The sequence below is a fragment of the Chaetura pelagica genome, unplaced genomic scaffold, assembly GCF_000747805.2.
Source record: "Chaetura pelagica isolate M959 unplaced genomic scaffold, ChaPel_1.0 scaffold576, whole genome shotgun sequence".
Lineage (NCBI taxonomy): Eukaryota > Metazoa > Chordata > Aves > Apodiformes > Apodidae > Chaetura > Chaetura pelagica.
The window spans coordinates 87643-100909 of NW_009953524.1; the positions used below are offsets into that span (position 1 = coordinate 87643).

Here is a 13267-nt window from a genome sequence, read left to right on the forward strand (position 1 = left end):
GGGGGATTTCCTTCCTCTTGCATGACAGCTCCTGGAGGTTGTCTGGGGTTAAAGCCCAGGCATGGACCTCTCTCTCCTCCTGTTGGCACACTGGCTGGTTTCTGCTGCACCTTCCCTGGAGCAGGTGGTGGCTGGGAGCCATTGGGGTCTCTGCTTCGTGTGGTCTGAACTCCAGCACCCTCAGGGAAGGAGGTTTCTTTCAGCAGAGATGTTGTTGCTTTGGGTAATGAGGTCAGAAATGTAGATCTGAGCCTGCTCTCCCATGTACAGGCTGCCTTGCGAGCCTCTGATGCACAAGGATATATACTGCTGGGTCTCACCCCTGCCTCTCTCTGCCAACCCTGAATGATTTGAGTTCTCTCCTTTGGAAGCAGCTGCTGTAAATCTTGGATCCTCTGTCCCCAGGGAGCTGCTGCACGCCGAGGATCTGTCTGATGGTTCCCGGGGCGTCCTGACACTGCCCGGCCAGAAGAGGGATGGGGAAAAGATACTTCTGTGACTACTGTGACAGGTCCTTTCAGGACAACCTTCACAACAGGAAGAAACACCTCAATGGAGTGCAGCACCTCAGGGCTAAGAGACTCTGGTACGACTTATTCCGAGGTGGGTGCTGCCAGCTGTCTGCTGCTCTTCTTTCTGGGACTGGGGAGCTGATGGTGGAGGTGGGGAAGAGATAAAATAAATCAGCTCTGGTGATTTACGTGCAGATTGTCTGTGCCAGTGGATTGTGGACTTGATAGCTTTGCTGTCAAGCAGTCTAAGAGGCAAAGCTCACACGTGTCTGGATGTGGGAAGGGGAAATTGTGGATGTCAGCAGGGACTTGAGGTGAGGTGGAGGAGATAGGGAGGGTGTTGCTGAGCACAGGAGCTGCAGATCAAGCTCTCTTGGCATCACGAGCAAATCTGAGATGGGAGACCTGAGAGAACAAAGTGAGTTGCAGTTCCTGAAGGTGAGTTAGGTGCCTTCTGCAAACCAGAGGTGATCTCTGATGTATGAAGAGCAGGGCTGTAGGTGTGCATGGAGGAGGTGGGCTGGGGCAGGCTGTGTGCTGGGGCTGCAGCCAGACAGGGACCTGCAGAGCTCTGTCAGGCTGGAGGTGTTGGCTCTCAGGGTGCCTGTGGGAGAGCCTTAGGGTTGACTCCTCGACCGGAGGTCCCAGCAGGGTGAAGGGGCTGGGTAGGCAGCTCAGAGCACTGGTGTGCCCAAAACCACCTTGGCCAAGGGGAGGGCAGAGGAGGAGAGCAGATGCATGGGGGTGTTGGCAGAGGAGGAGCTGGAGCTCCAGGGCTGGAGGCTGTGTCAGGACATGCTGGAGGAGAGCCCTGTGTCCTCTGCCTGTGCAACAGGACTCTCCACATCCAGCTCAGTGCTCTGACCTGGCTCACCACACAGTCACCTGTGTCTTAGTGCCAGTCTGAGGAATATGGTGGGAATGTGTGTCCAGGGTCTGTGAGCGAGCAGGACTATATTTTGGCAGTAGCAAAAGCCTAGTTTGGGCTAAACTGGTACTGAAGCCATTGCTTGTGTGTTCCTCTGCTTCCTTCTGGTTCCTAAGGACCAGGAGCTGCAGGCTGTTTCTGTCTCCTGGAGAGCTTGGTGAGGAACAAACACCTGGTGGAGTTCTGGGCAGCTCTGCTGGATGCCCAACCAGACCTGGACTTTGGAAAGGTTCTCTGTCACAGCCAAGTGTGCAGGACCAACAGCCCCAACCCAGTTCTAGCTGGGTCAGTGGTGCTGAGGCACACCACCTGGCATTTGGCTTCTCACCAGGCTGCAAGCCCTGATTTCACTCTGATTGATAAAATTCCTCATCCCATCCCTGCTTAGGGGGTTTCTCTTCTCTCGTCTCCTGGCACTAGACAGTGCCAGTTCTTACACAATCTGTGGGAGCTTCTATAGCTTTGGGGCCCATCTTCCTCAGAACATCTCCGGGAGGTAAAGGGCCATTTCAGTGGTGACCACTGGACACTCAGCACAGGGGTGTGTGAGGCCTCACACAGCTTTTCTGAGAGCTCTGAGAGTCTTCCTGAGCTGCAGAGTCCTTGTTTTTCTGTCATGCTTCTTTTCCCTGACTGGCATGGGAAGAAAGCATGAAGCAGAAAGCAAAGGAGGGAATCTGTGCAAGCCAGTGAAGAACTGAAGCTAGGAGTGCAAATTGTCAGTTTCTCCATGGCTTAAATTCCTGGTTGTCACATCAAATGGTTTCTCACCAAGCAGCTGCCCCATTTGGGACCATGGGCAAGGGATCTTCACCCTGTGCTGTCCCTTGTCTCCCCCAGATGCTGCTGCTATCCTGCAAGAGGAACAGACCAAGAAACCTTGTCGCAAGTTTCTGCAAACAGGTGAGTTCTTCTGAGGTAGAAAGAACTGCCTGAGCTCCAGCAGCTCCTTTGTGATAGGAGGAGGAGGAGAACAAGAAGTGAACAACCAAGGCTGTTCCTGAGAGTCTTGGTGTCTGTCTTTGTCTCAGAGGGAGGGAAGGGCTTAGACTTGTGTCTGGTGTGATGAATCTGGGGTTTAGATGCATGTTTACAAGGGGTACCTTGTGTGCAGGGCTCTCATGGAGCTCTATGGCTTTTGTTCCAGGACAGTGTGATTTTGGATCCAACTGCAGATTTTCCCACATGACAGAGCAGGACCTGGAGAAGCTGAGTGCCCAGGTGCAAGGTGAGCCCTCAAACAAGAAAATGTCCAGGGGTCTTTGAGGAGGGGGAGTTGCTGCAGGGAGGTGGGCTGGGAGGGGCTTGGGGAGCCTCTGGTCCTGGGGGAGCATGGATCCCTCTCAGTGCTGTGTGGTTGGAAGTGCTGCAGTTCTTCCCATGCTTCCTGCTCTTCATCTGATGGCACAGACACAAACCTAGAGCTGAGCAGTGCTGGTACCACTCAGCAGCAAGCAGCTGAAGCAGGAGTGGGCTTCCTGAGCCCTCGGGGTTTTGTTCAGTCAGGGAATAAAGACTGTCAGCAGCAGAGGGCACTGGTACATCACTTCCCCTTCAATTTATGGATTTGATTTCCCCACACCTCTCTACTACCAGGGAGCTGCTGCATCCACTCTTGGGAAGAGCTAGTCTGCTGTCAGCTGGATTGTCCTGAAGATAGGATGTGGGGTCTTGGATCCAGAAATGGCCTCTGCTCAGGTGGCTTCGGGTGGAACTGAGGTTTGGGCAGGGCATGAATGGCAGCTGCTCCCCTGTGTGAGTCCCCAGAGCACTTTTGAACATTTTCATCCTGGGAGTCCCAGCTCTTTGCCCTGGTGGCAGCTCACTGTTCCCTGTAGGATCCATTACTTTGGTGGTTGGAGAAGATGTGAGTGAGATGTTGGGGAGAACTTGTGCTGACTGAGGTCCCTGCTGGAGATTGTCCAGTCCCAAGCCCATCTTGCTCCAAGGCTGGAAACTCTGCAACCTCTATGGGCAACCTGTTCCAGGGTTTGACCACATTTGCAATGAAAATGTACTTTTTTTTTAATAGTACAATGGAAATCCCTGTATTTCAGTTTGTGCCTGTTACCTGCTGTCCCTTCACTGGATACCACTGGATACCAGTCTGGCTCCATCATCTTTAACTCTTGGATATTTAAACACATGGCTGAACATCCCCCCTTAGCCTTCCCATCCCCAGGCTAAGCAGCCCTGTCTCCCTCAGCCTCTCCTCCTATGTCAAATGCTCCAGTCCCTTCATCATCTTTGGGGTGTGTCCCTGTGGTACTGGGGAGCCCAGCACTGGACCCAGCACCCAGACTGGCCTCACCAGTGCAGAGCAGAGAGAACGGATCTGGGATGGCAGGAATTGGATCTGGGCAGGCAGGGATGAGATCTGGGAAGAAAGGGATTGGATTTCAGGAGGCAGGGATTGGATCTGGGGAGGCAGGGATTGGATTTGAGGAGGCAGGGATCAGATCTGGGGAGACTGGGATGAGATCTGGGGAGAAAGAGATTGGATTTGGGCAAGCAGGAATTGGATTTGAGGAGGCAGAGACTGGGCCTGGGGAGACAGGGAACCAGTTTGGTGGAGAGGGCTGGGATGTGGGCAGGCAGGGCTCTGGTGCCCTGGGGAGCAGGAGATATTCCACAGCTGTTCCAGTCCTCTGTCCACGAGTCCCCAAGGTGCCTGGGAACCACTGGCTGAGCACCACTGAGCCCCATCTCCTCCTGCTGCAGCCAGTCCTGCTTGGGGCTCATTCCTCCCTGGTGTGCCAGCCCAGAACCTCCCCCTGACCCTTCTCTGCCACGGATTGTAAGTGCTGGGCTCCTGAGGGGTGACACAGGAGTCAGCCTGTTTGCAGGATCCTGATTCCAGCCATGAAAGGTTCTTTATTGCAGGGGCAGGGAGAGCTTTGTGGAGCAGAGCAGGGGAGGCTGGCAGGCTGCTCTGCACTCAGGCAGGTTTCCTTGCCAGTTACACTTGTTATTGAGTATTGACTGGTGTCAAACAGGTCAGGTGTAAGTGGAGAATTGGCTCAGGAAGGAGCTGATTCCTGGGAGGTGACTTGGAAGACTTGCATTTGTATTACCAAGTCAAACATTTAATTAAACAATTAGACCTGAAGGAGTGATGGCCAGGGAACAGGGGGATGCCTGGTCCTTGGCTGTGTGGCTCTCACAGGGATGCCTGGTTGTGGAGGTAAATACTGGCAGCCTCTCACATCATGTTGCTCCATGGAAATCCCTTCTGAGCCAAGTGAGGGGGCTGAGCACCTCACAGACCAATATCCTGATTCCTTGAGCCCCCAGAGAGCTTGGAGAGGTTTGGTGGAGGGAAGAGCTCAGCAGGACTTGGTGGAGAAGAGGGCAGCCCTCAACACAGTGGACTGGATGGAAGGAACACCTGCAAAAGGCAGTGAAGGCAAAAGCCATTTGGTGTGTCCTGGGAACATTTCACCACTTCTCAGGCTCCTGAAGCAGCAGTGTCCCAGATGGTGAGGCTTAGGGCTGAGTTTGAGGTGAGCTAGTGTGTGGCAGATTGGGCTTGTTCTAGTGACAGAATCACAGAGTGGTGGGGGTTGGAAGGGACCTCTGAAGACCATGTAGTCCAACCCCCCTTCCAGAGCAGGTTCAGCCAGAGTAGATGGCACAGAATGGCATCCAGGTGGGTTCGGAGTGTCTCCAGAGATGGAGACTCCACAACCACTCTGGGCAGCTGTTGCAGTGCTCTGCCATCCTCACAGTCAAGAAGTTGCTCCTCATGTTTAGATTGAACTTCCTATGTTCACGTTTGTGCCTGTTATCTCTTGTCTTGTCACTGGGCACCACTGAAAAAAGACTGGCCCCTCCTCCTGACACCCACCCTTGAAGTATTGATAGGCATTGATAAGATCCCCCCTCAGTCTTCTCTAGACTAAAAAGCCTCAAGTCCCTCAGCCTTTATATGTAAGAGAGATGTTCTCATTCCCTCATCATCTTTGTAGCCCTTTGCTCTCCCATCTCCAGCAGCTCCCTGTCCTTCTTGAAGCCCAGAAGAGACCTGGTCCTCGTGGTGTGTCCATCAGGAATCTTCTCCATATCCTCCTCTGGACTCTCTCCATGAGCTCCATGTCCTTCCTAATTTGGGAACCCCGAGAACTGGACACAGTTCTCCAGGTGGGATCTCAGCAGAGCAGAGGGGACAATCCCCTCCCTGGCCCTGCTGGTCACACTTCTGGGGATGCAGCCCAGGACACGGGTGGTTTCTGGGCTTCTGTTGAGCTTCTCCTTACTCAGTACCCCCAAGTCCTTCTCCTCAGGGCTGCTCTCCATCCAGCCCTTGGTGACAAGCAGCAGCAGTGTTCCCACAGCCAGCTGCCACTTCTTGGCTGCTGAGCAGTCACTTCCTGAGCTGCTCACATTGTAGGGCATCATCAGCTGTACCATTCAGCTGCAGCCTGCTGGTCTTCATCTGCTCTGGAGGAGTCTGGGCTCCCACATCATCCTGCCTAGCAAGGGAGCTGAAGGATTCCATGGAAATCTCTGGATGGTCTGCTTGGTGCTGCTGGTTGTGTCTCACATACAATGGTTCAGGAAGAAAACTCAGGCTAAAAGTTGAATGGAGAGAGAAGATAAATCTGGACTCCAGCTTTGGCATCATTAGAGTCACTCCAAGGCTACAGCTACTCTTAATTGGCTGTAATTAGACTCTGAAGCAGACACCCCCATGAGAAGATGGGGAAGCACCTTCACACCTGTCCTGCTGCTGCAGCCTGGCTGGCTGCACGACCCTGCATGGGGCCAAAGGGCTGGTGGTTGTTTCAGACTAACAGCTTGGAATGCCTTTTGGCATCCAGGGTTTATTTCCAATCTCTAGCAGGTTTGGTGGTCCCTGGGCAGCATGTGTCTCAGCTCCAGAGGAGATGAAATGAAAGATTTGCCTTTTTGATGGGCATACATCAAGGTGGACAGAGCCAGACCTGTACCTGCTGCCTTATTTCTCAGCCTGAGGGTTGGAGTTTTTTGAAGCAGAAGCTCGTGGAGCTGTGTGAACAGGGAGCCAGCTGGATGTCTTTCTCATCAGGAGACCTGGGGCCTCATTTAGGCCAGCGTGAGCCTGGAGTTGTTCCACCACAGCCAGTGAGCTTTTCTGGATGAGACAGTGGGTTGTGGCTGCACAAGTCCCACCAGCTTCTGTTGTGGTGGCCTTGAGGTCCCTGCTGCAAACAGAGACTTTGGCAGTTTTTGGTCTGGCCCGTGTTGGAGCTGGGAGAGGGCTGGAAATGAAATCCTGATGGTAGGTAGAGGGTAGGAGAGGTTTTCCTGTGACTTACTTCCCTGTGACTTTCTTCCCGGCCTCATCATAACCTCTCACAACCACTGCTTGTCCCCTTGCTGAGGTGGAATGTGTCCAGATTCCAGAAACCTTGGAACAAGGGGAAATAAGGTAGCTGTGGTCACGTCTAAGGAAGCCTAATCTGGGAGCTGAGTTCAGATATGCTGAGGCTGAGTAATGCCCAGCCCACCAGCCTGAGGTTCTTGCCTCCCCACTGCCCTCACCGGGTTGGTCCCGAATAGCTCTGCTGGGGCTTTGCTCCTTGGGAGCAGCTGGAGGAGATGTGATCAGTCTTGTCTCTAGCCATGTCCTTATGGCCGGGTTGCAGAGCAGCACCTCAACACCAGGACCACAGCAGGCTGTCTTTGTGGTGGCAATGACTGCATTGTCACCCCTCCCTACAGCAGCAGACGAAAAGGCTGGATGACAAATTATCCATCTCCGGCTGCTCATTGTGTAGCACATTTCTGCCATCCTTATTAATATTAAACAGGCAGATGAATAATTGGTTGCCACCACTAGGATGAAGTGATCCTTCACTCTGCCCAAGCAATATTAATTTCACACCCTGTCTGGAAATGTATAATGTTTTCCTTAAACGTGTGACATATGGTGGGTAGGTGTGGAGCAGGCTCCTGGTGGGCACAGCTGCAGGTGGCTGCTGCCAGGCTGGGACCACGGGTGGCTTCATCTCCAGATGGGCTGAGGAGCCCCCAGAGGGTTGTCCCACAGGGTTCAGTGAGTAGGGGCAGAGGGCAGTGACACACAGCTGCCTGGGCTTCATTTTTATTAATATCAGTGTTTGTTCTTCAAGTATCACCTTCCCTTTCTGTTAGGCTGGAGGTCTCATGGCTCTGAGCATCTCCTCAGCCTGTGCTGTGCTCTTGGGGTAATGATTGTGACAAAGACTCCTGCTAGACCCTCTTCTCCACTGACACCCTGTCCTGCTTTGTCACTGGGAATTTTGCTAACTGTGGATTTCTGCCCACTGGGAGGGACTAGGGAGTGCTGGGCTGCCCCACTGGCTCTGTTCCCTCCTGCCAGGGAGGACAGCACTGCAGGACAGGGTGCTGGGTGGTGCAAGGACCCCGGGCTGCCCAGCCCCCTGGGAGACAGCAGAGCTTCCCCACTGGTTTCCTTGCTCCTTCTGAACTTGCATGAGAAAATGCAGGAAGTTGTTCCCCTCCCCACACTGTGCTCTGCTCTGCCAGGCTGGGTGGCAGCGTCCAGCCCTGTCCCTGCAGGCTCTGGGGACATGTCAGGCAGCCTGTGCCTTCAGCAGGGCTGACAGCACCTCCGAAAGCTGCTCTCCTGCTCGCGCTGAACCTTTCAGACTCTCTGGGCTGCCAAGTCTGCATCGATCCAGACAGACGTCCCTGTCACCCCCACCTAACTGGGCAGAGGTGGCTGAGTTCCTCCTGCCAGTTGGAGGGACACGGCTCTGGAAACAGCTGAGGGCTCGGGGCCAGCAGAGGCTGTGTCAGGATGAGGACAGAGGTGTCAGCCTCCCCTCAGCTCCCTGACTTGCCATCCTCACTGGCTCAGCTCTGGCTGGCTGGAGCTGTCACCACTGAGGGGACCAGGCATCGAGTGGCAGGGGAGGAGGAGGGGCCACAAACTCTCCACCATGCAGAGTAACGACCAGGGGTTTATGGAGTGAAAGGGCTGCAGCCCAGACAGCTGACAGCCCTCTCCTCTCCCTCTCCCCCTCCCTCTGTCTCTTCCAGGAGAGCAGAGATTGAAGGAGCTGCGGCAGGAGGGAGCAGACGTCCCACCTGGCACCATTGAGGACTGGCTGGAGAAGAGAGCCAAGAGACTGAGCATGGCTCAGAGCAACAGGTACTGGTGTGGGTGGGAGGACCCAGCCCGTGGGAGGGCTGGCAGCTGCAGAGGGGGGTTCCACGAGAGGGTGAGTGGGACAGGAGGAGGTGCAGCTGATCAGGTGTCCCAGCTCCCCAGCCCCCTGAGCTGTCATTTCACACCCATCCTGCCAGTGCTGTGTCCCTGCTCCCAGCACCCACCACAGACACAGGGTGGCTCCAGGTCTGGCACACCTGCATCAGGGATGTGTGCTTGTGTCTCCCTGTGTGCAGGGGGCCAGGCCAGGCTGTGCTGCCTGTGGCTGCATCCCTGGGGTACTCCTGTGACCTCGAGTGCACAGACACACCTGGGAGGAGAGTGCCTCCATGGTGCTGGGTTGTTAATGCCCAGAGTTCAGTGGCAGGAGCCTGGTCTCGTCTGTTGACAGCTTCCCCATCCTCTTCCTGCACTTCTCTGCCAGTCCCTGCCAGGGGGAGGGTGGAACCAGCTCCTCCTCATGGCATTCACTGGGATCCAGGCCCTGCCGTGCCTGCTGCTTCCTCACTCACCTGACTGTGCCGCAGACTTAATTGGATGACATTTGGGCAGGTGCCAAATCTCTCTTTTGTTCTTCTTCTGTTTGCTCCTGTCCTCTCTGTGCTTGGTCTGGGCAGAATCTTCCTTCTGGTGCTTGTCTAGGCTTGTTACTGCCTGTTAGCTCCATCCATCAGCTTGGCTGCTCTAAGCCTTTCAGTCCTAAACTTCCTACCCTGGACACTTCACTTGCCCCGTTTTGCCCCTGAATCCCTTCATCTTGGGGTGATTGTCTCTTCCAGAAGATAACCATTGCTATACCAGTGGAATTTCCAGGCCTTCATAAGTCTTTGGTCCCTGCTGCCTACAAAGATGCACAAGACTTGGGATTTGTAGGGTTGTAGCCTTCTACCCAGCTTCTCTGCCCCTGCAGGCCCAGAAAAACCGTCTACTGCTGGAACTAAACACCATCTATTCAAAGCCATGTACCAGCCCCCTGGCTGAAGGGTGGCAGTCACTTGAGCACTGAGTGTCACCTGGATGACCCCATGGATACAGAGTTGCCTTCCACCCTACATTCCTGCAGCTACTCTCCCAGCCTGGGCTCAAGGGAATGATCTTCACTGAAAGGGTGATTAAGCACTGGCACAGGCTGCCCAGGGAGGTGGCTGAGTGTCCATCCCTGGAGGTGTTTAAGAGACATGTAGACATGGTGCTGAAGGACATAGTTTAGCAGTGGACTTTAGGTAGAGATGAGTTGGAGTTGGACTCGATGGTCTGAAAGGTCTTTTCCAACTAGAGTGATTCTGTGATTCCATGATCTTCATTTAGAAGCCTCTACCTGATGCTTGTCTTAAAGTCAGGCTGTGCCATTGCTCTCTGGAGAGCTGGGCTGGAGTTGGATGGAGTTCATGTGGTTCTTCCAGCACTGGAGCTCTGCCAGGGTGTGACTGATTTTTAACCTGATTTTCAAAGGAAAAGGAACATGTCAGTGCACGGAGTGTGTTCTTCTGTCCTAACTGCTGTGGGGCCCCCTTGCTGATTTCCATCAGAAAGGGGCTGAGACCTTGAAGCTGCTGAGATACTGCAGGTTTCATAGAGTCACAGACTGCTTTGAGTTGGAAGGGACTGTGAAGATCACCCAGTCCCAATACCCTGCAATGAGCAGGGACACCTCCCACCAGCCCAGGCTGCTCCAAGTCCCATCCAACCTGCCCTTCAACACTGCCAGGGATGGGGCAGCCACAGCTTCCCTGGGCAACCTGGGCCAGGCTCTCACCACCCTCTCACTCCAGAATTTCCTCCTTACATCCAGCCTACATCTCCCTCTTCCAATTTTAATCCATTCCCCCTTGTCCTCTACAAGCCTTTGTCCCAAGCCCCTTCCCAGCTTTCCTGGAGCCCCTTCAGGCACTGGAAGCTGCTCTAAGGTCTCCCTGGAGCCTTCTCTTCTCCAGGCTGAACACCCCAACTCTCCCAGCCTGGCTTCAGAGCAGAGCTGCTCCAGCCCTCCCAGCATCTCCCTCCTAAATCTCCCACCATCTCAGGTGATAAATGAGGGGAAGAAAAGAACAGTTTCCCACACCTCCTCTGGACTCTCTCCAACAGCTCCATGTCCTTCCTGTGTTGGGGACCCCAGCCCTGGCCCCAGCCCTGCAGGGGGTCTCAGCATAGCAAAGGGGACAATCCCCTCCCTGGCCCTGCTGGTCACACCGCTGGGGACACAGCCCAGGACACGGGTGGGTTCTGGGCTCCTGCTGAGCTTCTCCTCCCCCAGCACCCCCAAGTCCTTCTCCTCAGGGCTGCTCTCCCCTCATTCTCCCCCCAGCCTGTGTTTGTGCTTGGTTTCATGAATATGGAAGTGGGTAGGGAAGGATCCCATGAATGCCTTCAGCAAGGAAATATTCCTGACCTGTGCTAGACACCGGCGGGTCCCCAGGGGCCGAGCTGCTCAGCGTGCTCCTGCAGCAGGCAGCCCTTTGGTAGCACTTGTGTCTTATGAGCCCCCAGGGAATTGAGTACCCAGACAACGTCCTGCCTATTGATCAGTCCTGCTCGCAGAGCAGCTCATTAGCTGGTAGCTGGGCTGCTCCACCCCATCCCACCCCCACCCCACTGCTGTGGGGCCTCAGCCACAGCACCTGCAGGGAGCAAAAGACACTCCTGCCCAGGGGGGCTTGGGGTGCATCCCGGGCGTCCCATCTCAACCCCAGCTCTGAACATGCCAATCAAGGGGACAGACGTTAGACCAGATGACTTTGCTCTTTGTTAGTTGCCTGGAAAACGCTGCACTCAACTTCTGGAGCTGGCTTGTGGCCACCCTGCAGGAGGGGAGGGAGGGAAGGAGGGAGGGTGCTGCATCTCCAGAGAATTATGTAAAGGAATTTGATTGGATTTCTTCTGGCATAACAATTAAAAGGATTCATCAGGGTCCAAGGTAGAGGCCTGAGAACCTGAAGGCTGCTGTCAGGGCTTGTGCTGCAGAACAAATGAGTTCCCTGCGCTCAGGAATTAATGGAAAAGTTAGGTTTCCTGTGAATTTCAACCTGCCCCCGCCGAGCGCGCTGGTCAGCAGGGAGCGCTGCTGCTCCCTCCTGCGCTGCAGCCGGGGCGGGTGTTTACTCCGGCCTCAGCTGGAGGGGGAGAGACAAAGTGCTTCCCAGGCTGGAGCTGGAGGTGGCAGCCAGTTCCCTCTGCTGAAGGGTGCTTCTGTGAACGCACCCCGGTGCTTTGGCAGCTGCTTTGTTTCCGAGGGATGCTTGTCCTTTGGGAAGTGCACAGCTGGCTGGGGAGTCAGGCTGCTGGGAAAGAAACATCTGCTGGTTGTGTTTCATCCTCTCCAAACTCAGCTGTGCAGGGAGTGGGGGGCAGCTGGGGCTGGGGGGGGGCAGCACCAGCCCTGCTCTCTGCACCAGGCCTCTCCTCCCAGCAGCTGCCCCTCTTGGAGGGCTGTTCCTGCCCCCTCAGGCCCCCTTCATGCCACCCCCTCCCCATTTTTCAGGGGTGTGCACCAGGTTAGTGAGCACCAACTTGTTACATGGCAGCTCTGCTGTTGGGTCTGGTGAGGGGGGTGAACACAGCTGCTTGTTGATAACCAAATCCCTCCTGTTCTGGGGGATTTGAGGAGGGAGACACAGGGTTGCTCAGCCCCCAGGCAAGGCCTTGCTGTAAAACTGAGACTCTGCCCCTTCCCTCTTCCCACCTCTGCAGTGCTCTGCCTGAGAAACCAGTGCCTTTCCAGTATCCACCAGGCTGGCCACCAGTGCAGGACCTGCCCCTGTCCCTGCAGGCCCCTCCACCTGGGGGGTGGCCCATCCCCCCCAACCTGCAGTGGGGCTGAGGCACCGGGACCCCCAGGTTCTGCTGGAGATGGACTTCTTCCTCACCTGCTTTATGAAAGGGATGGAATTATTTCTCTACAATTTTATACCAATAAAAACCTTCCCCCCGCCTCATAGCCTTTGTGTGTCATGTTGGTTCTTCCCTGGGGGTTGAGCTGGATGGAGGGTTTTCTCCCTGCCACTGGAACAGAGGTCTGAGCTCCAGCCTCACACAGAGGGGACTGGGAAGGCAGCTGTAACCAGGCTTTAAAAATTGATGTTTAATATTTCCTCCAGTGGTGATGACTTATGTTGGCTCCTGTTAAATTCAGCGTGTCAAACTGCTTCAGTTCAGGTGCTGAAGCTCCTCGTGAAGAGCTTGGGGAGCTCCCCTGAGTCCCCTGCTTCTGCTCCCACCGTGCTGAGCATGAGAAGTGAGGAGGGAAAAACATCCCAAGGTTTCTCCTCCTCCTGGAAATTAAGGAAACAGTGAGTGCCAGTGGGACAAACCCCTCCGTGGGTCACTCCCTGCTCTGGGAGCTGACTGGCCAGGTGTGTGCTCTGGGGACTGGAACTGTGAGGAGAGGGATGAAGGAGACCTTGGCTTGGTGTTCTCAGGTGGGTGCTGGGCTTCACCTTGGAGCTGCTGGGTATCCAGGGGGTGGATCCTGGGAGAGGAGCTCTCCAGGGGCAGGTCTGTCCAGGCTGGCTGGACCTCCTGCCAGTGCATTCCAGGTTTGGCTGCACATGGTGGTGGTGACTCCAGATTCATGAAGAGCAAGAGCAGGAGCCAGCACCTTCAGCCAGATCCTGCCTGGATCATGCCCATGCTCAGCTGCCCAGGGCAGGGCAGAGCTCCTACCTCAGGGTGTGT

General features: G+C 55.1%; 1 protein-coding gene across 2 annotated transcripts; it reads left to right on the forward strand.

Annotated features, from left to right (window-relative positions):
* The first annotated feature begins 420 nt into the window (after positions 1 to 420).
* Positions 421 to 12816, forward strand: ZMAT5 (zinc finger, matrin-type 5). 2 transcript variants are annotated; one of them, XM_009999481.1, is made up of 5 exons: positions 421 to 603; positions 2281 to 2343; positions 2588 to 2668; positions 8467 to 8578; positions 12726 to 12816. In XM_009999481.1, the coding sequence occupies exons 1-5, from the start codon at positions 477 to 479 to the stop codon at positions 12787 to 12789; spliced, it is 447 nt and encodes a 148-aa protein (XP_009997783.1). In that variant the 5' UTR covers positions 421 to 476; the 3' UTR covers positions 12790 to 12816. The 2 variants fall into 2 exon arrangements, with proteins under 2 accessions (XP_009997783.1, XP_009997782.1); XM_009999480.1 differs by lacking the exon at positions 12726 to 12816 and adding an exon at positions 12284 to 12413.
* Positions 12817 to 13267: the final 451 nt, after the last annotated feature.